Source organism: Scyliorhinus torazame, chromosome 2, assembly GCF_047496885.1.
Source record: "Scyliorhinus torazame isolate Kashiwa2021f chromosome 2, sScyTor2.1, whole genome shotgun sequence".
Taxonomy (NCBI): Eukaryota; Metazoa; Chordata; class Chondrichthyes; order Carcharhiniformes; family Scyliorhinidae; genus Scyliorhinus; species Scyliorhinus torazame.
Window position 1 is genome coordinate 268953977 of NC_092708.1, and position 24168 is coordinate 268978144.

The 24168-nt window shown below is 53.0% G+C and overlaps 1 protein-coding gene across 2 annotated transcripts; it reads left to right on the plus strand.

The window, feature by feature from the left end:
* Nucleotides 1–28: 28 nt before the first annotated feature.
* Nucleotides 29–22189, plus strand: LOC140398452 (HAUS augmin-like complex subunit 2). Of its 2 annotated transcripts, none has more exons than XM_072487149.1 (7): nt 29–134; nt 3449–3555; nt 9015–9119; nt 18406–18475; nt 19369–19501; nt 20387–20495; nt 21231–22189. In XM_072487149.1, the coding sequence occupies exons 2-7, from the start codon at nt 3466–3468 to the stop codon at nt 21354–21356; spliced, it is 633 nt and encodes a 210-aa protein (XP_072343250.1). In that variant the 5' UTR covers nt 29–134; nt 3449–3465; the 3' UTR covers nt 21357–22189. The 2 variants fall into 2 exon arrangements, with proteins under 2 accessions (XP_072343250.1, XP_072343257.1); XM_072487156.1 differs by lacking the exon at nt 29–134 and adding an exon at nt 4434–4596.
* The last annotated feature ends 1979 nt before the right edge of the window (nt 22190–24168 follow it).

The window sequence follows — 24168 nt, forward strand, 5'->3', positions numbered from 1 at the left end:
GGCAAGTCCAGTACGTCAGCGTCTCCTGTCCTCACCAATATGGCGAGACGTGACAGACGTCATCAGTCAGCACCCACGACAACAAATTGCGTCACGGTGCGCACCGCGGAGTGAAGGTGGAGCGCGCGCGGGCGGTGAGTAACGGTCGGAGCGGGAACTCATTGAGATTGACAGCCCCAAAATACTAACCGTCACCCCGAAACTAATCACCCCCGACCCTTCCAGTCACCCATCGACCCTCCAGTCACCCCCCCCCCACCTCCAGTCACCCATCGACCCTCCAGTCACCCCCCCCACCTCCAGTCACCCCCCCCCCCCCACCTCCAGTCCCACCCCCCCACCTCCAGTCACCCCCCCCCCCACACCTCCAGTCACCCCCCCCCACCTCCAGTCACCCCCCCCCCACCTCCAGTCACACCCCCCCCCACCTCCAGTCACCCCCTCCCCACCTCCAGTCCCCCCCCCCACCTCCAGTCACCCCCCCCCCACCTCCAGTCCCCCCCCCCCACCTCCAGTCCCCCCCCCCCCACCTCCAGTCCCCCCCCCCCCACCTCCAGTCACCCTCCCCACCTCCAGTCACCCCCTCCCCACCTCCAGTCACCCCCCCCCCCACACCTCCAGTCACCCCCCCCCCCCACACCTCCAGTCACCCCCCCCCCACACCTCCAGTCACCCCCCCCACCTCCAGTCACCCCCCCCCCACCTCCAGTCACACCCCCCCCCACCTCCAGTCACCCCCTCCCCACCTCCAGTCACCCCCTCCCCACCTCCAGTCCCCCCCCCCACCTCCAGTCACCCCCCCCCCCCACCTCCAGTCCCCCCCCCCCACCTCCAGTCACCCTCCCCACCTCCAGTCACCCCCCCCACCTCCAGTCACCCCCCCCACCTCCAGTCACCCCCCCCCACCTCCAGTCACCCCCCCCCACCTCCAGTCACCCCCCCCCACCTCCAGTCACCCCCCCCCACCTCCAGTCACACCCCCCCACCTCCAGTCACACCCCCCCACCTCCAGTCACACCCCCCCCACCTCCAGTCACCCCCCCCCCACCTCCAGTCACCCCCCCCCCACCTCCAGTCACCCCCCCCCCACCTCCAGTCACCCCCCCCCCACCTCCAGTCACCCCTCTCCCTCCAGTCGCACCCCCCCACCTCCAGTCACCCCCCCCCACCTCCAGTCACCCCCCCCCCACCTCCAGTCACCCCCCCCCCACCTCCAGTCGCACCCACCCCTCTCCCTCCAGTCGCACCCACCCCTCTCCCTCCAGTCGCACCCACCCCTCTCCCTCCAGTCGCACCCACCCCTCTCCCTCCAGTCGCACCCACCCCTCTCCCTCCAGTCGCACCCACCCCTCTCCCTCCAGTCGCACCCACCCCTCTCCCTCCAGTCGCACCCACCCCTCTCCCTCCAGTCGCACCCACCCCTCTCCCTCCAGTCGCACCCACCCCTCTCCCTCCAGTCGCACCCACCCCTCTCCCTCCAGTCGCACCCACCCCTCTCCCTCCAGTCGCACCCACCCCTCTCCCTCCAGTCGCACCCACCCCTCTCCCTCCAGTCGCACCCACCCCTCTCCCTCCAGTCGCACCCACCCCTCTCCCTCCAGTCGCACCCACCCCTCTCCCTCCAGTCGCACCCACCCCTCTCCCTCCAGTCGCACCCACCCCTCTCCCTCCAGTCGCACCCACCCCTCTCCCTCCAGTCGCACCCACCCCTCTCCCTCCAGTCGCACCCACCCCTCTCCCTCCAGTCGCACCCACCCCTCTCCCTCCAGTCGCACCCACCCCTCTCCCTCCAGTCGCACCCACCCCTCTCCCTCCAGTCGCACCCACCCCTCTCCCTCCAGTCGCACCCACCCCTCTCCCTCCAGTCGCACCCACCCCTCTCCCTCCAGTCGCACCCACCCCTCTCCCTCCAGTCGCACCCACCCCTCTCCCTCCAGTCGCACCCACCCCTCTCCCTCCAGTCGCACCCACCCCTCTCCCTCCAGTCGCACCCACCCCTCTCCCTCCAGTCGCACCCACCCCTCTCCCTCCAGTCGCACCCACCCCTCTCCCTCCAGTCGCACCCACCCCTCTCCCTCCAGTCGCACCCACCCCTCTCCCTCCAGTCGCACCCACCCCTCTCCCTCCAGTCGCACCCACCCCTCTCCCTCCAGTCGCACCCACCCCTCTCCCTCCAGTCGCACCCACCCCTCTCCCTCCAGTCGCACCCACCCCTCTCCCTCCAGTCGCACCCACCCCTCTCCCTCCAGTCGCACCCACCCCTCTCCCTCCAGTCGCACCCACCCCTCTCCCTCCAGTCGCACCCACCCCTCTCCCTCCAGTCGCACCCACCCCTCTCCCTCCAGTCGCACCCACCCCTCTCCCTCCAGTCGCACCCACCCCTCTCCCTCCAGTCGCACCCACCCCTCTCCCTCCAGTCGCACCCACCCCTCTCCCTCCAGTCGCACCCACCCCTCTCCCTCCAGTCGCACCCACCCCTCTCCCTCCAGTCGCACCCACCCCTCTCCCTCCAGTCGCACCCACCCCTCTCCCTCCAGTCGCACCCACCCCTCTCCCTCCAGTCGCACCCACCCCTCTCCCTCCAGTCGCACCCACCCCTCTCCCTCCAGTCGCACCCACCCCTCTCCCTCCAGTCGCACCCACCCCTCTCCCTCCAGTCGCACCCACCCCTCTCCCTCCAGTCGCACCCACCCCTCTCCCTCCAGTCGCACCCACCCCTCTCCCTCCAGTCGCACCCACCCCTCTCCCTCCAGTCGCACCCACCCCTCTCCCTCCAGTCGCACCCACCCCTCTCCCTCCAGTCGCACCCACCCCTCTCCCTCCAGTCGCACCCACCCCTCTCCCTCCAGTCGCACCCACCCCTCTCCCTCCAGTCGCACCCACCCCTCTCCCTCCAGTCGCACCCACCCCTCTCCCTCCAGTCGCACCCCTCCCCATCCCTCCAGTCACCCTCTCCCTTGAAGCCTTAGTTGCACTTTTCTCCATATCCATTGACTCCCTTGTTCCAAGAACTATGTAATTTAGCCTTGACTATATTCAATGACCTCGCCTCTGCTGCTTGCTGGTGAAGAGAACCCATAGACTGACGACCCTCTGAGAGGAGGAATTTCTCCTCCTTTCCATCTTAAATAGGGGACCCTTTATTTTGAAATTGTGCCCCAAATTCTAGAACCCCCCAAAGGGAAACCTCCTCTCACCATCTACCATGTCAAGCTCCCTCATAATCTTGTATGTCTCAATAAGATCACCACTCATTCTTCTAAAAGAGTATAGGCCCTCCTAGCCCTGGATTCAGGATGATGACCTGAGTGAGATACTTGGGCTTGTACAAGTGACTGATTACAGGAAACCCTTTTCCCTAGACTCCTGTTTTAGAAGCCACAGCACCGAATCACTGATCTTTGCTGAACTCTCAGATTTTTTTTTTTCTGCAATATTTCTTTTTCAGCCCATCTGCAAGTGAGAATGGAGTCTGCAAACCCATGGGAGCCAGGAGCAGCAAACCCAGCAGCCAGTTTCCTAAAGAAATGCCTGAGAAAAGGATTGTTGACACAGGTATTTCTATCTCAGCCTTGGAAGAGTTTATGCCTCTTGCACCTTTCAAAATTGATACTTACATTTTCCCTTTAAAATTACAGTTGTTTCCTCAGTCCTGCTTGCTTTTGCGGCTGTTCTTAATTCTTGAATCCAGTTAATTTGCTGTCCCTTCAATGACTGTTCCTATGAGGAAGACTCCCGCTCAACTCCATCTAACGCTTGGTTAGGTTGACACAGATATATTTGAGGATTAGCAGACTAAATGAGTGTACCCAAACCCCTAAAGAAAGAAAGACTTTCATTTATATAGCTCCTTTCACAACTGCATTGGCCCAAAGTGCTTCATGGCCAATTAAGTACTTTTGAAGTGTAGTCACTGTTGTAGTGCAGAAAATGGAGTGTTCAATTTGCACTGCATACTCTCACAAACAGCATTGTGGTCATGTTTTTGTAATGTTGACTGAGAGATAAATATTAGCCACGACACCAAGGAGAGCTCCCCTGCTCCTCTTCACAATAGTGCAATGGGCACTTTGAAATACACCTGAGAGGGTTGCAGTTAAACATCTCATCAGAAAGACAACACTGGAGTACCCCTTCAGTAATGCACTGTCAGCCAGATTATGTGCTTCAACAGTTGAACCCGCTACTTTCTGTCACAGAGACAAGAGTGCCAAGCCGTAGTGCCATAGCTGACATGAGTACTGAAGCTATTTGTAGAAATCCCCCTCCAGTGTGGATTCAATGTTAACTCTGTTTCTCTTTCTGCAAATGCTACCTGCTGAGTATATCCAGCAATTTCTGTTTTATTTCAGATTTCCAGCATCTGAAGCATTTTGTTTTTATTACTCTCCATTGTCTGCCTGACTGTGATCAGCCATCAATCTTGTCATCAGGTCAGCCTTGATGTGGAAAGCTGGTGAATTTTAAAAGAAGCTGCATTTTACAGGCCCTTTCCTGTTCTCTGGTGCCGAAACACACACACTTCCACTAAATTGTGCTCCTTAGCGATCCAGAATGAGACCAATAATCAATTCTCCCCTTGCTCTGGATGATGAGGTCAGTTGGAGTAGTTCTGCCTCTTTTTTAAAACATGTTTAGTAAGAAAAGTTTTTCCATTATAACATCTTCACAACCATATTCAAACAATGATTACAATATTTCAACCCTCCCCCACCCCCCCCAAAACCAAACCCAAAATTAACAAAAATCAATCCCCCTGCCTAACATCTGACAGTGACCAGCTCCCTGAAGTAGAAATTTAATGGCTGCCACCTCAGATAGAACCCTTCCATTGACCCTCTCAGGATATACTTAATTTTTTTTAAATGTAAGAACTTCATCAGGTCACTTAACCATGCCAAGGCATTGGCGGGACTGAAGACTCCCGTCCAAACAGCATTTGCCTTCGGGCTATTAGTGAAGTGAAGGCCAAAGCATCTGCCTTCGTACCCGTCTGCTCTGGTTAATCTGAAACCCCAAAGATAGCCACGAAAGGGCAAGGCTCCAACTCAACTCTTAGAATTCCCGACATGGTGTGAAGAAGGAGACCCAAAAGCTCATAAGCTTAGAAACAAGACCAAAACATGTGTGTATGGTGCACTGGACCCCTTGAACACCATTTACACCTATCATCTACCTTCGAAAAGAACCCACTCATGCGTGTCCTGGACAGATGTGCCCTATGAAGCTAAATCGCTGGCTTTGAAAGCAGACCAAGGCAGGCCAGCAGCACGGTTCGATTCCCGTAACAGCCTCCCCGAACAGGCGCCGGAATGTGGCGACTAGGGGCTTTTCACAGTAACTTCATTTGAAGCCTACTTGTGACAATAAGCGATTTTCATTTCATTTCATTTTCATGAACCATTTTAAACTGAATCGGGCCGAGCCTAGTGCATGAGGAGTGGCATTGACTCTATGTAGAGCCCCCCCCCCCGATACGAGCAGACTAGAATTGTCTGACATCTTCCCTTCCCCTACATCTACCACCAAAATGACCCTATCCATCAACTAGGGCGGAGATGCCAAGGGGAAGGAAGAAGTCTTGTGTGCAAAGGCTCGTACTTGATTAAACCAAAACAGGTTAGCTCTCGAAAGCTGGTACTTGCCCACCTGTTCTATAAACAAATCTCCAACCTCTCTTCCCTCCATGTCCCAAACAATGAGTCCAAGGTCACCGGAGAAAACTGATTCTCAAACGATGATTCTTAAAATTGCTGCCTAAACTGTCTCCATATTCTCAAGATGGCTACCACCACCTGACTGGAAGTCCATTTAATATAATAATAATCTTTATTGTCACAAGTAGGCTTACATTAACACTGCAATGAAGTTACTGTGAAAAGCCCCTAGTCGCCACACTCTGGCACCTTCGGGTACACAGAGGGAGAATTCAGAATATCCAATTCACCTAACAGCACATGTTTCAGGATCCAAGCCAGGAATCGAACCTGGGACCCTGGCGCTGTGAAGCAACCATGCTAACCACTGTGCTACCGTGCTGCCCTAACCGGAGAGAATGGCCGAGGACCATAAAAAAGGCTCTCAAATTCGAGCCTCTGCAGACACCTCCCTCCGTCCCCCTGTATCCTATCAATATTCGCCGCCCAATCATAAAACAATAGATTGGGCAACGCCAGACCGCCTGACTGCCTATCCCTTTGTAAGAACACCTAGAATCCGTGGTGTCTTACCCACCCGAATAAAAGATGACGACGTTTTACAAAGATTTAGGGAGGAAAATTGGAAGGAGGGAGGATGTTCATTTTTACCGACTGCACCCTACCCGTCAATGTCAGCAGGAGGTTTTCCCACCTCTTCAGGTCAGCCTTCACCATCTTGACCAGGTCCCCAGGATTGGAGTGAGGCCCATTCGTGGGTCATCCGGATTCCCAGATAACTAAAGCTGGACCTGTCCAGGCGAGATGGCAACCTCCCCAGATCGTCTCCCTTATTGGGAAATTCACCAGAAAGTAGTCACTTTTGCCCAAGTTGAATTTATATCCTGAGAAGGAGCCAAACCTCCCGAGCAGCTTCATTATCTCCTCTGCACTGATGGGAGGGTCCCTCGCATACAACAACAAATCATCCGTATACAATGATATCTTATGCTCCGACCCCTCCTCTCTCCATCCCCCTCCACTTTGTGGATGACCTCAGCGCCATGGCCAAAGGCTCAATTGCTAAGACAAACCATAGCAGGGACAATGGACATCCCTGTCTTGTGCTTCTCATCAGGTGGAAAACTTCAAACTCAAAGCACTGATATGAATGCTTGCGGTGCGGCCCCAATAAAACAGCTGGATCCAAGCTATAAATCTAGGCCTAAAGCCAAATCTCCCAAGGAACTCGAACAAATAACCCCACTCCACCCTATCAAACGCCTTTTCCACATCCAATGAAATAATCACCTCTGGCTCAGGGGCTGGAGAGGGGGACAAAGCAACATTACGCAGTCTCTGAACACTGGCCAATAACTGCCTACCCTTAATAAACTCCAACTGCTCCTTTAGGCACATAGCCAAGACCTTGGCCAACAACTTCGCATCAGCATTCAGTAACAAAATAGGGCGATACGACCCTCACTCTGCCAGATCCTTATCTTTCTTTTTTTTAAATTTAGAATACCCAATTATTTTTTTCCAGTTAAGGGGATATTTAGCAGGGTGAATCCACCTAACCTGCACATCTTTGGGCTGTGGGAGTGAGACTCACACAGACACTGGGAGAATGTGAAAACTCCACACAGACAATGACCTGGGGCCGGGACCGAAAGCAGATCCTCAGCGCCGTGAGGCACTGGTGTTAACCACTGCGCCATCGTGCCACTCTTCCTTATCTTTCTTCAAGATCTGGGCAGCACGGTGGTGCAGTGGTTAGCACTGCTGCCTCACGGCACCGAGGTCCCAGGTTCGATCCCGGCTCTGGGTCACTATCTGTGTGGAGTTTGCACATTCTCTCTGTGTTTGCGGGGGTTCCACCCTCACAACCCAAAAGATGTGCAGGGTAGGTGGATTGACCATGCTAAATTGCCCCTTAATTCGAAAAAATGAATTTGGTACTTTAAATTTTCTTCAAGATCAAGGAATCTACACCTGCTCCAATGTGGCCGGCAGCGCACCCCGAGACATCAAATCCTGAAACATTTCTAACAGCAACGGGGCCAACTGTCTTGTAAAATTCGATCGGGAATCCATCCGGCCCTGGTACCTTACCCGACTACATCAGACCCATACATTTCATCACCTCCTCTTAAGGTCAGAAGGGGCTCCAGTTCCTCCCTTCTCTCCTGCTCCACCAATGGGATGGACAAACCATCCAAAAACTCCAATATTGACAACCCGTCCTTTGTGGGCTCCGACTTGTTACAGTTTAAAAAAAAAACAACTCATTAATGTTCACTGGGACTGAGACCAACCTGCCATCGGAGTTCTTCATCTGCACTATTTCCCAAGAAGCCACCTGTCGCCTTAGCTGGTGTGCTAACAGGTGACTGGCCTTCTCTCCATGCTCATAAAAAGCCCCCCTTCATGGCCTTCCCATCTGCAATCATAATCATCCTTTGCCCACTGTAAAACTCTTTCTTTGTCCTGTAATGATCACACGTGGTGGTTCACCTGAGCGAGGCTTCTGCCTCAACGACCCGTGAGCATGACCCAGCTTGGGAGAGGTAGCCATTTCTTCCTCCCCCACCATCTCCCAAAATAACTGCAACGTGAACTTCGTCGGGCTCGGACCCTCTAGACCCTCTGGCAATCCAACCACCCTCAAGTTCTCTCAACCGTTAGTGGGGAGTGTTACCGCAGAAGTTTCCGCCATTTTATTCCAGACCGGTCTGTCAAATCTTCGAAATTTGATGCTAGTTGTTTCTTTTTCTGCTGCCTGGTCCTGTATCTGTTGGGCATCCTCTTTATGTGGGATACTTAGCCCTTCAATAAAAACAAACTTGGAGCACAAATTTCCTACTAGATTTGGGTGAAAATTGTCTAAATAAGGTTCTCTGACAGGAGCCACTTCATGTGTGATTTCTCTCTTGCATGTCTCCACCGGAAGTCCCAACTCTGCCTTTGAGTGAAAAAAAAAACTCAGACCAGGGGTCCTGCTGCTCCCTTGACCTGAGTGAAAAGTTTCCCAAAAGGTTGTCTTACGTGGTGGTTTCCTCACTCTCTCATGGATCACTACTTCCGTAGTCTGTATCTTCTCCCACAGCCTGCAAACTTTAAACAGTCGTGCTGGATATCATCAACAAGCTTTCTGAAATCAGTCTGAACTCCTGATTCCAGCTCAGCCTATTCTACCGTGTTGCTTTCTGTATTGTTCTTCAGGAAAATCTATAATAGGATTTAATTACTCTTCCAAGCATTGTGTCTGGCAGCATTAGCAAAATAGGGAGTGAGTCGATTGTGATTGTTGTTATGATTTGTGCATTTGTTTTATTCCCAGATTACTGACATGTAATTTTTCGCCCTGTCAAATAGAATAGTTTGGATTTGAATAAGATAGAGTTTGGAAACACAGTACCATTTGTTCAACGCTTCAGACTAATAGATGAAATTTCACACACCAAGGCAGAGCTTGAGCAGGTATCGGCATTTTTCACCTCTAGATAATAAAACTGTTCACTTTGTAATGGTGGGAAGAAGCTAAATACAACAGCAACTTTACTTTGTACTTTAACTTGCCTCCCAAGGTAATGGCAAAAGCAATCATTTTTTAAAAACGTTTGACACAGATTTAGGAGAGACCATGCCATGGACACCTGCCAATACAGGGCTAGGTTTCTAGTGTACAATAGGATCCAATAACAGGTGATGGAGTGGTTCCAGGTGCACAGATCATTAAAATGTCATGAATACGTATGGAAATCATCAAAAAGGCCAAAGGAATGTTGCTCTTTATATTTAGAGGAATAGAACTTAGGAATAGAACATAGGAATGAGGGTGTCTTCAATTATACAAAGCCCTGGTTAGACCACAGCTGGAATTATTGTGAGCAGTCCTGGGAACCACACCGTAGGAAAGTTATATTAGCCTTGAAGAAGATGCAGCATAATTTACCAGTGTTAAATTTCAAGAAATGTTTGGGTTTATTTTCTGTGGAAGGGTGATTTCAAGATATTGAGGGGAACTTGTAGGTAGAGAGAGAGTATGTCTGCTGGTTGGGGAGTCTAGGTTGGAGATTAGAGCCAGACCTTTCAGGAGTGCTTCTCCTTTGGGCTTTTCATATGCTACATGGAGTCACCACAATGGTGTTGTTCATATCACCAGCATTTTTTGTATTTAGTGGGTGACTTTAAAGCCAGGTGCCCTTTCTGCTGCTAACCCTTTCTATTTATCTGGGCTGGGGACTGGCATCAATACACCCTGGTTTACCTGCCCGGTTGCTGGGTTTTTCTGTGGCCATCTATTCCTGGAGCAGGACTTGAACTTGGGGCTCACTGCCTTGTAGGTAGGAGCACTACCAACTATGCCACTCAGGCTCCGGTGCTTTGACAAGTGAAATTGGGAAACATTTCAACACACAAAGGGTGGTAGAAGTTTGGAATGCTCTTCCACAAATACAGTAAGAAGTCTTACAACACCAGGTTTATTTGGAATCACGAGCTTTCGGAGCGTAGCTCACCTCCAAAAGTTTGTGATTCCAAATAAACCTGTTGGACATTAACCTGGTGTTGTAAGACTTCTTACTGTGCCTACCCCAGTCCAACGCTGGCATCTCCACATCATGGCTTCCCCAAGTAGTAATTGATGCTAGATCAATAGTAACATTTAAAATCTAACGGTTGATAAATTCTTATTAACTAAGTGTTGGACATATGGAGTTATATCACTGATCAGACATGATCTCGCTGAAAAGAGGAACAGGGAGTGGGAGAGAGCGAGAGGGGGGTGGGAGAGAGGGGGGGTGAGATAGTGGGCGGGTGAGAGAGGGGAAGAGAGAGAAAGGCGGGGTGAGAGAGAGGGGGAGAGAAGGGGAGAGAGCGAGAGAGGGGGAGAGAGCGAGAGAGGGGGAGAGAGCGAGAGAGGGGGAGAGAGCGAGAGAGGGGGAGAGAGCGAGAGAGGGGGAGAGAGCGAGAGAGGGGGAGAGAGCGAGAGAGGGGGAGAGAGCGAGAGAGGGGGCTGAGAGAGGGGGCTGAGAGAGGGGGCTGAGAGAGGGGGCTGAGAGAGGGGGCTGAGAGAGGGGGCTGAGAGAGGGGGCTGAGAGAGGGGGCTGAGAGAGGGGGCTGAGAGAGGGGGCTGAGAGAGGGGGCTGAGAGAGGGGGCTGAGAGAGGGGGCTGAGAGAGGGGGGAGAGAGAGAGAGGGAGAGAGAGAGAGAGAGAGGGGGGAGAGAGAGAGAGAGAGGGGGGGAGAGAGAGAGAGAGAGGGGGGGAGAGAGAGAGGGGGGGGGGGAGAGAGAGAGAGGGGGGGGGGAGGGAGAGAGAGAGAGAGGGGGGGGGGAGGGAGAGAGAGGGGGGGGGGAGGGAGAGAGAGGGGGGGGGGAGGGAGAGAGAGAGAGGGGGGGGGGGAGGGAGAGAGAGAGAGGGGGGGGGGAGGGAGAGAGAGAGAGGGGGGGGGAGGGAGAGAGAGAGAGGGGAGGGGGGGGAGAGAGAGAGAGGGGAGGGGGGGGGGGAGAGAGAGGGGAGGGGGGGGAGAGAGAGGGGAGGGGGGGGGAGAGAGAGGGGAGGGGGGGGGAGAGAGAGGGGAGGGGGGGGGAGAGAGAGGGGAGGGGGGGGGGAGAGAGAGGGGAGGGGGGGGGAGAGAGAGGGGAGGGGGGGGAGAGAGAGGGGAGGGGGGGGAGAGAGAGGGGAGGGGGGGGGAGAGAGAGGGGAGGGGGGGGGAGAGAGAGGGGAGGGGGGGGGAGAGAGAGGGGAGGGGGGGGAGAGAGAGGGGAGGGGGGGGAGAGAGAGGGGAGGGGGGGAGGGGGGGGGAGAGAGAGAGAGAGAGGGGGGGAGAGAGAGAGAGACGGGAGAGATGGAAGGAGGGAGAGAGAGGGGAGGGGGGGAGGGGGGGGGAGAGAGAGAGAGAGAGGGGGGGGAGAGAGAGAGAGACGGGAGAGATGGAAGGAGGGAGAGAGAGGGGAGACAGAGAGAGAGACGGGAGAGATGGAAGGAGGGAGAGAGAGGGGAGACAGAGGGGAGAGTTAGAGGGAGTGATTGGGAGGGCATTGAGGAAGGAGCTGGTACTGAGTGAAAGGAAGAGTATTGGAGGCTTGAGGATACAGCGAGGGGGAATGCGGAGGGGATTGATGGAGCGGTATGGGGAGGGGAATAGAGGAGGGATTGATGGGGAGGGAGGAACGGGGGGGAAGGGATTGACGGAGGGGGAATGGGGGAGGGGATTGATGGAGGGGGAATGGAGGAGGGATTGATGGAAGGGAATGGGGGAGGGATTGATGGAGGGGTATGGGGGAGGGATTGATGGAGGGGGAATGTGGGAGGGGATAGACGGAGGGGGAATGGGGGAGGGATTGATGGAGGGGGAATGGGGAGGGGAATGGAGGAGGGGTTGATGGAGGGGGATTGGGGAGTGGATTGATGGAGCGGTATGGGGAGGGATTGATGGAGGAGGAACGGGGGGAAGGGATTGACAGAGGGGAATGGAGGAGGGGATTGATGGAGGGGGAATGGGGGAGTGATTCATGGAGGGGAATGGGGGAGGGATTCATGGAGGGGAATAGGGGAGGAGATTGATGGAGGGGAATGGGGGAGGGACTGACAGAGGAGGAATGGGGGAGGAGATTGATTGAGGGGGAATGGGGGAGGGATTTATGGAGGAGGAACGGGGGGAAGGGATTGACAGAGGGGAATGGAGGAGGGGATTGATGGAGGGGGAATGGGGGAGTGATTCATGGAGGGGGAATGGGGAGGGGAATGGAGGAGGGGTTGATGGAGGGGGATTGGGGAGTGGATTGATGGAGGGGAATGGGGGAGGGACTGACAGAGGAGGAATGGGGGAGGAGATTGATTGAGGGGGAATGGGGGAGGGATTTATGGAGGGGAATGAGGGAGGGACTGACGGAGGGAGTGGGGGAGGAGATTGATGGAGGGGAATGGGGGAGGGGATTGAAGGAGGAGGAATGGGGGAGGGAATTGAAGGAGGAGGAATGGGGTAGTGGATTGAAGGAGGAGGAATGGGGTAGTGGATTGAAGGAGGAGGAATGGGGAGGGGATTGACGGAGGGGGAATGGGGGAGGGCTTGACGGAGGGGAATGGGGGAGAGGGTTGATGGAGGAGGAATGGGGGAGGGGATTGACGGAGAGGAATGGGGGAGGGGATTGACGGAGAGGAATGGGGGAGGGGATTGACGGAGAGGAATGGGGGAGGGGAATGGGGGAGGGGAATGATGGAGGGGAATGATGGAGGGGAATGGGGAGGGGATTGACGGAGAGGGAATGGGGGAGGGATTGATGGAGGGGGAATGTGGGAGGGATTGATGGAGGGGGAATGGGGAGGGGATTGATCGAGCGGAATGGGGGAGGGGAATGGAAGAGGGATTGATGGAGGGGGATTGGGGAGGGGATTGATGGAGAGGAATGGGGAGGGATTGACGGAGGAGAAACGGGGGGGGAAGGGATTGACGGAGGGGGAATGGGGGAGGGGTTTGATGGAGGGGGAATGGGGGAGGGATTGATGGAAGGGAATGAGGGAGGGATTGATGGAGGGGAATGGGGTGGGATTGATGGAGGGGGAATGGGAGAGGGGATTGACGGAGGGGGAATGGGGGAGGGATTGATGGAGGAGGAATGGGGGAGTGATTGATGGAGGGGGAATGGGGGAGGGATTGATGGAGGGGGAATGGGGGAGGGATTGATGGAGGGGGAATGGGGGAGGGATTGATGGAGGGGGAATAGGGGAGGGATTGATGGAGGGGGAATAGGGGAGGGATTGATGGAGGGGGAATGGGGGAGTGATTGGTGGAGGGGAATGGGGGAGGGATTGATGGAGGGGGAATGGGGGAGTGATTGGTGGAGGGGAATGGGGGAGGGATTGATGGAGGGGGAATGGGGGAGGGATTGATGGAGGGGGAATGGGGGAGGGATTGATGGAGGGGAACGGGGCAGATATTGAGAGAGGGAAATGGGGAGGGGCATGATGGAGAGGGGATCGGCGGAGAGAATGGGGGAGGGATTGATGGAGGAGGAATGGGTGGAGGGGATTGATGGAGGGGAATGGCGAGGGATTGATGGAGGGGGAATGGGGGAGGGAATTGATGGAGGGATTGATGGAGGGGAATGTGGGAGGGGAGTGATGGAGGGGAATGTGGGAGGGGAGTGATGGAGGGGAATGTGGGAGGGGAGTGATGGAGGGGAATGGTGAGGGATTGATGGAGGGGGAATGGGGGAGCGGATTGATGGAGGGGAATGGGGGAGGGGATTGATGGAGGGGGAATGGGGGAGGGGATTGATGGAGGGGGCATGGGGGAGGGGATTGATGGAGGGGAATGGGGGAGGGGATTGATGGAGGGGAATGGGGAGGCATTGATGGAGGGGGAATGGGGGAGGGGATTGATGGAGGGGGCATGGGGGAGGGATTGATGGAGGAGAAATGGGGGGGGATTTATGGAGGGCAATGGGGAGGGATTGATGGAGGGGGAATGGGGGAGGGATTGATGGAGGGGGAATGGGGGAGGGATTGATGGAGGGGGAATGGGGGAGGGATTGATGGAGGAGAAATGGGGGAGGGGATTTATGGAGGACAATGGGGAGGGATTGATGGAGGGGGAATGCGGAGGGGATTGATGGAGCGGTATGGGGGAGGGGAATAGAGGAGGGATTGATGGAGAGGAATGGGGAGGGAGGAACGGGGGGGAAGGGATTGACGGAGGGGGAATGGGGGAGGGGATTGATGGAGGGGGAATGGAGGAGGGATTGATGGAAGGGAATGGGGGAGGGATTGATGGAGGGGTATGGGGGAGGGATTGATGGAGGGCAAATGGGGGAGGGATTGATGGAGGGGGAATGTGGGAGGGGATAGACGGAGGGGGAATGGGGGAGGGATTGATGGAGGGGGAATGGGGAGGGGAATGGAGGAGGGGTTGATGGAGGGGGATTGGGGTGTGGATTGATGGAGCGGTATGGGGAGGGATTGATGGAGGAGGAACGGGGGGAAGGGATTGACAGAGGGGAATGGAGGAGGGGATTGATGGAGGGGGAATGGGGGATTGATTCATGGAGGGGAATGGGGGAGGGATTCATGGAGGGGAATAGGGGAGGAGATTGATGGAGGGGAATGGGGGAGGGACTGACAGAGGAGGAATGGGGGAGGAGATTGATTGAGGGGGAATGGGGGAGGGATTTATGGAGGAGGAACGGGGGGAAGGGATTGACAGAGGGGAATGGAGGAGGGGATTGATGGAGGGGGAATGGGGGAGTGATTCATGGAGGGGGAATGGGGAGGGGAATGGAGGAGGGGTTGATGGAGGGGGATTGGGGAGTGGATTGATGGAGGGGAATGGGGGAGGGACTGACAGAGGAGGAATGGGGGAGGAGATTGATTGAGGGGGAATGGGGGAGGGATTTATGGAGGGGAATGAGGGAGGGACTGACGGAGGGAGTGGGGGAGGAGATTGATGGAGGGGAATGGGGGAGGGGATTGAAGGAGGAGGAATGGGGGAGGGAATTGAAGGAGGAGGAATGGGGGAGGGAATTGAAGGAGGAGGAATGGGGGAGGGGATTGAAGGAGGAGGAATGGGGAGGGGATTGACGGAGGGGGAATGGGGGAGGGCTTGACGGAGGGGAATGGGGTAGAGGGTTGATGGAGGAGGAATGGGGGAGGGGATTGACGGAGAGGAATGGGGGAGGGGATTGACGGAGAGGAATGGGGGAGGGGATTGACGGAGAGGAATGGGGGAGGGGATTGACGGAGAGGAATGGGGGAGGGGATTGATGGAGGGGATTGATGGAGGGGATTGATGGAGGGGATTGATGGAGGGGAATGGGGGAGGGGAATGGGGGAGGGGAATGGGGGAGGGGAATGGGGGAGGGGAATGGGGGAGGGGAATGGGGGAGGGGAATGGGGGAGGGGAATGGGGGAGGGGAATGATGGAGGGGAATGATGGAGGGGAATGATGGAGGGGAATGATGGAGGGGAATGATGGAGGGGAATGATGGAGGGGAATGATGGAGGGGAATGATGGAGGGGAATGATGGAGGGGAATGATGGAGGGGAATGGGGAGGGGATTGACGGAGAGGGAATGGGGGAGGGATTGATGGAGGGGGAATGTGGGAGGGATTGATGGAGGGGGAATGGGGAGGGGATTGATCGAGCGGAATGGGGGAGGGGAATGGAAGAGGGATTGATGGAGGGGGATTGGGGAGGGGATTGATGGAGAGGAATGGGGAGGGATTGACGGAGGAGAAACGGGGGGGAAGGGATTGATGGAGGGGGAATGGGGGAGGGATTGATGGAAGGGAATGAGGGAGGGATTGATGGAGGGGAATGGGGTGGGATTGATGGAGGGGGAATGGGAGAGGGGATTGACGGAGGGGGAATGGGGGAGGGATTGATGGAGGAGGAATGGGGGAGTGATTGATGGAGGGGGAATGGGGGAGGGATTGATGGAGGGGGAATGGGGGAGGGATTGATGGAGGGGGAATAGGGGAGGGATTGATGGAGGGGGAATAGGGGAGGGATTGATGGAGGGGGAATGGGGGAGTGATTGGTGGAGGGGAATGGGGGAGGGATTGATGGAGGGGGAATGGGGGAGTGATTGGTGGAGGGGAATGGGGGAGGGATTGATGGAGGGGGAATGGGGGAGGGATTGATGGAGGGGAACGGGGCAGATATTGAGAGAGGGAAATGGGGAGGGGCATGATGGAGAGGGGATCGGCGGAGAGAATGGGGGAGGGATTGATGGAGGAGGAATGGGTGGAGGGGATTGATGGAGGGGAATGGCGAGGGATTGATGGAGGGGGAATGGGGGAGGGAATTGATGGAGGGATTGATGGAGGGGAGTGATGGAGGGGAGTGATGGAGGGGAGTGATGGAGGGGAGTGATGGAGGGGAGTGATGGAGGGGAGTGATGGAGGGGAGTGATGGAGGGGAGTGATGGAGGGGAGTGATGGAGGGGAGTGATGGAGGGGAGTGATGGAGGGGAGTGATGGAGGGGAGTGATGGAGGGGAGTGATGGAGGGGAGTGATGGAGGGGAGTGATGGAGGGGAGTGATGGAGGGGAATGATGGAGGGGAATGGGGAGGGGATTGACGGAGAGGGAATGGGGGAGGGATTGATGGAGGGGGAATGTGGGAGGGATTGATGGAGGGGGAATGGGGAGGGGATTGATGGAGCGGAATGGGGGAGGGGAATGGAAGAGGGATTGATGGAGGGGGATTGGGGAGGGGATTGATGGAGAGGAATGGGGAGGGATTGACGGAGGAGAAACGGGGGGGAAGGGATTGACGGAGGGGGAATGGGGGAGGGGTTTGATGGAGGGGGAATGGGGGAGGGATTGATGGAAGGGAATGAGGGAGGGATTGATGGAGGGGAATGGGGTGGGATTGATGGAGGGGGAATGGGAGAGGGGATTGACGAAGGGGGAATGGGGGAGGGATTGATGGAGGAGGAATGGGGGAGTGATTGATGGAGGGGGAATGGGGGAGGGATTGATGGAGGGGGAATGGGGGAGGGATTAATGGAGGGGGAATGGGGGAGGGATTGATGGAGGGGGAATAGGGGAGGGATTGATGGAGGGGGAATGGGGGAGTGATTGGTGGAGGGGAATGGGGGAGGGATTAATGGAGGGGGAATGGGGGAGTGATTGGTGGAGGGGAATGGGGGAGGGATTGATGGAGGGGGAATGGGGGAGGGATTGATGGAGGGGAACGGGGCAGATATTGAGAGAGGGAAATGGGGAGGGGCATGATGGAGAGGGGATCGGCGGAGAGAATGGGGGAGGGATTGATGGAGGAGGAATGGGTGGAGGGGATTGATGGAGGGGAATGGCGAGGGATTGATGGAGGGGGAATGGGGGAGGGAATTGATGGAGGGATTGATGGAGGGGAATGTGGGAGGGGAGTGATGGAGGGGAGTGATGGAGGGGAATGGTGAGGGATTGATGGAGGGGGAATGGGGGAGCGGATTGATGGAGGGGAATGGGGGAGGGGATTGATGGAGGGGGAATGGGGGAGGGGATTGATGGAGGGGGCATGGGGGAGGGGATTGATGGAGGGGAATGGGGAGGCATTGATGGAGGGGAATGGGGGAGGGGATTGATGGAGGGGGAATGGGGGAGGGATTGATGGAGGAGGAATGGGGGAGGGGAATGGCGAGGGATTGATGGAGGGGGAATGGGGGAGGGAATTGATGGAGGGGGAATGGGGGAGGGATTGATGGAGGGGAATGGGGGAGGGGATTGATGGAGGGGGAATGGGGGAGGGGATTGATGGAGGGGGAATGGGGGAGGGGTTTGATGGAGGGGAATGGGGGAGGGGATTGATGGAGGGGAATGGGGAGGCATTGATGGATGGGGAATGGGGGAGGGGATTGATGGAGGAGGAATGGGGGAGGGGATTGATGGAGGGGGAATGGGGGAGGGGAATGGGGGAGGGATTGATGGAGGGGGAAAAATAAAAATAAAACAAAAGAGGAACAGGGTCAAGGGACACAAATTATTTTTGCCCCTATCACAGACAACCCAATCCTGTCCTCAACCAAATTTACACAAAAACATGTTCAGCAGGAGGCACTGAACAATAGAAATCTTGGCTGATCAACGCACAGAAGCCACTGATGTGGCCCAAATTTCCAGCCTGACTGAAATCAGATCACTCAACACAGACCAGTAAAGCTGCAAGTCCTGGTCTGCATGGCCAGGAGTGCAATTACCCTTCCAAGCTACTTAAGTCTCTGCCATGCACTGTTGTTAATGTTTCTTCACTTTTGACCATCAGAAATCTCTGGAGTTAAAGCTGCTGAAGTTGCAGAATGACACAGCAGATATCACCCACCCGGTGTGTTTGAGTAAGTCTGCTGCCGTTAGTTGTGTGCGTGTGTGAAATATTAATGGGGCAGACAGGTTATTGGGTGGATTTGACATGTTCCTGTAAGGGACTGTAATCTCTTGTAGGCCAGACCATGGAAGTGTGATTGGTTCCTTCCCTCTAGGATATTTGTTGGGTTTTTAACCATAGGCCAGTGGCTTTTTATCTCGTTATCAGACCATAAAAAAACAGATTCATTTAAGTTTTGTGACATTCCCCAGAGGGGATTTCAACTCCGATTCCTAGTCCAATCTCATAATTACTAGGCTACTATATGGTCTACCTACCCCTGCCAAAATATCTGTTCTAATACATGAGCCTAAGTTTATAAGAAAGTAAACAGTTTTTAATTCATTACATGGGGAATGTATGGAACAGACTGCAGATATGTGAGAAATGGGTAGTTGAGGGAGTGAATGAGTGAGGCAGTTTAGGATTCAGAACCAAGCAAACTTAAGAGGCTGATTGGGCTGATCACCGCCAGTGTGACCCAGTGCTGAATGTACTTTGATGGGTTTATCATGCATTCATTGTGGACCTTGTAGCAGTAATTTCAGAGGGTCCCAGGCTCTCACTCCAGTTTGTACTGAGCTAGCCAGTCTCGCTCCTGAATCAAGTAGGGGTAAATCACCAGGGTGCTGCCCCTGATTACTGGTTGTATGGCCTGTCAGTGCTCAAATGAGGAAAGGCCATTTAGATAAGCTGCCACCTGTGAAATTCTGTCCGTTGTGAGTTAGCACTTTCAATATAAAAGGGGAGACATTAGCAGGGCGGGGAAGGACTGCACTGATTTGGTGTGTATTGTAAGTGCTGCATGTCAGATACTCAGTGCCACAGCATCCGATATTTGACATGTTTCTCTTGTATTGCTAGCTGAGAAATACAGTCGGCTTCAGTCGATGAACAGCCACTTGGAGGCAGTCTTGCAGGAGACAGTGTCATTGAAGCAGCGTTTGGTTCAGCCTACTTGCCATCACTGCCTGCCTGTTGAAGCCAATTATCACAGGTGAGCTGTAGGACATCCCGACTGTAACTGGCTTTGCTGATGTCAGCACCACAGTAAATGGTATATCATTTGGGCCCATAGAATTCTGTGGCATTACAATGTAGATTCTGTAGCAAGTGTGGTCACATTTTGAAGATATCTCTGTTTGATTTTAATATTAGGCTTTGTGAGTGAAACTGGGAATATTCAGTGTTATTTGTGGGTTCAAACCCCACCCCAGGGCTTGAGCACATTATCTAGGCTGCACTGTTGGACCTGCTGCTGAAACATAAAACCAAGGACCATCTGCACATTCAGGTTGATGTAAATAATTCCATGGCACTGTTTTGAAAAAGAACAGGAGATTACTCCCGAGTTTGCTGACCAATATTTATCCTTCACCCCATAACTCCATTAGCATATTATGTGGCGACCAGGATGGTAAAAGGTGAACTAAAGAGTCTTCATCTAGCAATTTCCACGTTCCTATGTAACTACCACTAAAACATGTTACCTGCCCAATACCACATGCCATTTGTGAGACTTTGCTGAGTGCAAATTGGCTGCTGTGTTTCCTACATTATAACAGTAGCTGCATTTAGAAGTATTTTATTGGCTGTGAAGTGCTTCGGGACATCCAGTGGTCATGAAAGGTGCAACATAAATGTACGTCCTTCAATGGTAATAACCTAATTGCAACTGAACCCAAAAATGTGAGAGAGCTGGATAGAGAGATAATGAGCAAGTGAAGGATCTGGATTAACACCAGTAAAGATACAATCAGTAACACAGGTCCTTGGGGAAGAGAGCTTCTGAATGATGTTGTGAAGGAGCTAGATTAACATCAGGAGGGATACAGTCTCTGCTACCTTTATCTCCCTGCTATTCACATTAATGTTTCCCTAGGTATGTCTCTGAACTCCTACCTATGATGGTTAATTTCATTGCAAAACTCGACTCCAATCTGCAGCTGATAAACAGCATCCCTCAGGTGACCAAGAAAGTGAATCTGATGGTAAGTTAGCTGTGGAAATTTCCAACTATCTTTATAATTTTTGTTCTTTTTTTGGTGTGGAATGGAACTTATTCCATTTGTCATCCAGTATCTTAGCCTGAATCAGAGGCATACTCCATTCTACACTGTCCCATCGAGCACTCTGCAACATGCAACATCAGTTCATCGGGTGGCACAGTGGTTAGCACTACTGCCTCACCGCTCCAGGGACCTCAATTCTGGCCTCGGGTGGCTGTTTGTGTGGAGCTCGCACTTTCTCCCTGTGTCTGCGTGGGTTTCCTCCGGGTGCTCCGGATTCCTCCCACAGTCCAAAGATGTGCAATTTGGATGGATTGGCCGTGCTAAATTGCCCCTTAGTGTCCAAAAGGTAAGGGATAGTGTGGAGGCGTGGGCTTAAGTAGGGTGCTGCATCCAAGGGCCAGTGCAGATTTGATGGACCGAATGGTCTCCTTCTGCACTGTAACTTCTACGAGTCTTAGATGGGAACTTGGGAGGGAGCTTTACTCTATACCCAACTGTGTACTGGGGGTGCCTGATGTGACTGTGTACAGGAGAGTTACTCTGTGGTAATCCTGTATTGTGCCTGACCTAGAAATGTCCAGTACAACCAAGCATTAGTGTTAGAAATAAAGAAATGTTCTGCTTCCTAACATTAATGTTCATCCACTTGTAATCACGTAATAGAAAGATGCACTAAGACTATCAGCTTTTGAAGACTGTCTGTTGTCTGTTTAGGAAAACCTAGTTGCCAGGATGGTGTCTGAGGTACTGAAGCTGAAGGAAACCATGGAATTTATTGTGAAGTGGAGAGAACAGCAGAAAACTGAATTGGAGAGCTGGCAAGCACATGATGCTCTCTGACTGGGAAGTCACCACCCAGATGGTGACTAGAGCTGTTTGAGTTTCTAGAATTGAATATGGGAACTCACTGTAGATGGTCTTAGCAACAGAAATAAATCCGTGTTTGTGATTGGGCGACAACTCTGCTGTTTCCTTGGGTCATCAGTTGTGGGAATTGTCCGACAAACTGCCAATGCTGAGAACGCTCAGCATCTGTGGAAAGAGCAGAGAAGCTAATATGTCAGGTATGAACCCATGATCATTCCCTGTACTACAGTGTGCATCTCTGACAGGTTTTACTTGGCAGTGTCTGTGCCTGCTGTTGCACATGTAGTGACTATTTCTTGGGAACAATTCCATGGGTATCAATACTCCTCTGGTGTCTCACTCGAGCAACCAATCATCCTGTCAGCCCACATAGGAAGTATCACCAAGGCTATTTTACAGTGTAGCCAAGTCCTAACTTGTCCATCTGTGTGCAATTTTCAGAAGTGTCACTGAATCATGACTAGCAGCAGAACCAAGTTTCCCAGCCTCAATTCATTGTCCCAAATCAGGAATGAAACTGGGGCTCTTCATTCAGTGCCTGTACTCTTGATGCCACTGGGAAATTGGTTATCCCAGGTAAACAGGGTGTTGACTTATCCTGATCAGACCCTGCACATCATCAGAGAGTCAGCCCCAAACACGTAGCACACAAATCAATCTTTATAGTTGAGTCGGTTACCTTATCAAATGTTATGCTCCCAGTGATGACCTTGCCTTTCCGCAAAGGATAATAGTTTCTCACACATTCCTTTTTTTAAATCAGAAATTGGTTAAGCTCATTTGTAAATAAAAGATTTTTTTGTATACTTAGTGATTTTTGGAATTTTATTAAAATAAAACCGCACCAGATGCACTAACTGAAAGCATAAAGGAATCAATAGTATCAGTGCTGAGGCTACGAGAGCTTAACTCCTGACCCATCAAAGCCTGTCCACCATCTACCGAGTTTAAAGCACGAATGTGATGAAATATTCACCGTTGACCTGAATAGGTGCAGTTGCAACAACTCTCTATGCTTGACACCTTCTGGGATATAACAGTTTGCTTAACCAACAACTTTTCTACTGTTACGTAAACAGCATTGGCTTCAAGCTTCCAGCTCAATCCTGCCTTTGGGCTTTATCACCGATCCTTCTAGTTTCTGCGGGTCATGGAAAATTTGTAAAAATAATGGAAATTTCAAGAAAAAGGCCCAAAGTAATTGAAAAGCCACGGAATTTTATAAAGACTTTGGCAGAATTCTAATGTTTATCCAATGTCCACTTACCCCCTCTCTGTAATTTTGTATGCCAGAATCCAGTACAGGTTTTGTTATCCTCCTGCCTGACCCAATTTCCGCTGCTTTGGAGACTGCGATAACAACAGCAGCCATTGGCCACATAGGCTGGCCCCGATTGACAAGCTATGTGTCAGATTGGCTGCTTTGGACATCTCCAGAAGAACAGCAGTGATTGGCCTGATTCCCTAGTCCTAGTCACACTTGCTTGCTTTGTGTGAGGAGACACAAAACCAGGACTGTCTTTACTGCAATTTCACACAATCCTTAATGCCTCTTAACTATTTAGACACCAGCTATTACAGTCTGAGCCCACTATCTGATTCTAAGCCTGTTTCACTGCATATGCTGCTGATGTGAGAATTAATTCCCTTTTGCATTATTGGCCAATCAGGATTTATATTAGCAAGTTATAATTAATTCTGTATGTGTTAGCAGCGAAAGCTTTATGCTATCCAGCCATAATTCACACAGCTGAGGGCCCTGGATAGTGGCCAAGAGTGGCAGCATCCTTCCCCTTATCAGAGACGTTCTGAAACCAGTTGGTGCTTTGGCTGAAGTGAGGTGCTGCTCCTCAGTCCTGTGCCATTGTTAACATTTCTTGACTAAAGCTTGGTGAAGCTCCTTCAGTATTTTGAATGATGTTGAGATTATTTTCCTGTAAATGGGAGAGGCTCTGCTTCAGCGGCCCTCTTTCTGTCCCTCGGTGGAAGTTGCTCCTCAGTTCATCAGAAGCAAATGTCTGCTTGTGACTAAAGGCTGCTGTCCAATTATGAGAGATCATATCCAGATTCATCAGTTTTAAATGAGAGTGGGTATTTTCTGGCGTAATATAGACACTAGCCATGCGAAAACCCCTAGATAACACAGTAATTACAACTGAGCAAGAAACACGGGAGGCACAGTGGTTAGCACTGCTGCATCCCAGTGTCAAAGACCAATTCTGGCTTTGGGTGACTGTAAAAAGTTTGCACATTAAACCCGTGTCTGTGTGGGTTTCCTCCGGGTGCTCCGGTTCCTTCCACAGTCCAAAGATGTGCAGGTTGGCGGATTGGCCATGCAATCACAAGATGGCGCCGGAACGAGGCGACTCTGCGAGCTCTCCCTAACAAAGCCACTTTTTACTTAACTTCCAATCGTTCTAATCTTTTACATTGTGTACCTTGTGTTGCCCTAGTATGTATTTTCTCTTATTTCCTTTTCTTTTCATTTACTTAATGATCTGCTCGCAGAAAAATACTTTTCAGTATACCTTGGTACACGTGACAATAAGCAAATCAAATCCAAATTGCCCCTTACTGTCCAAAGATGTGTAGGTTAGGTGGGGTAGCAGGGATAGTGCGAGGTAGTGGCCCTAGGTAATGTGGGTTTCCTCCCGGATGCTCCGGTTTCCTCCAGTCCAAAGATGTGTAGGTTGGGTGGATTGGCCATGCTAAATTGCCCCTTAAGCGTCCAAAGATATGGAGGCTTGGTGGGGTTAATGGGATAGGGTGGGGAATGGGCCTAGGT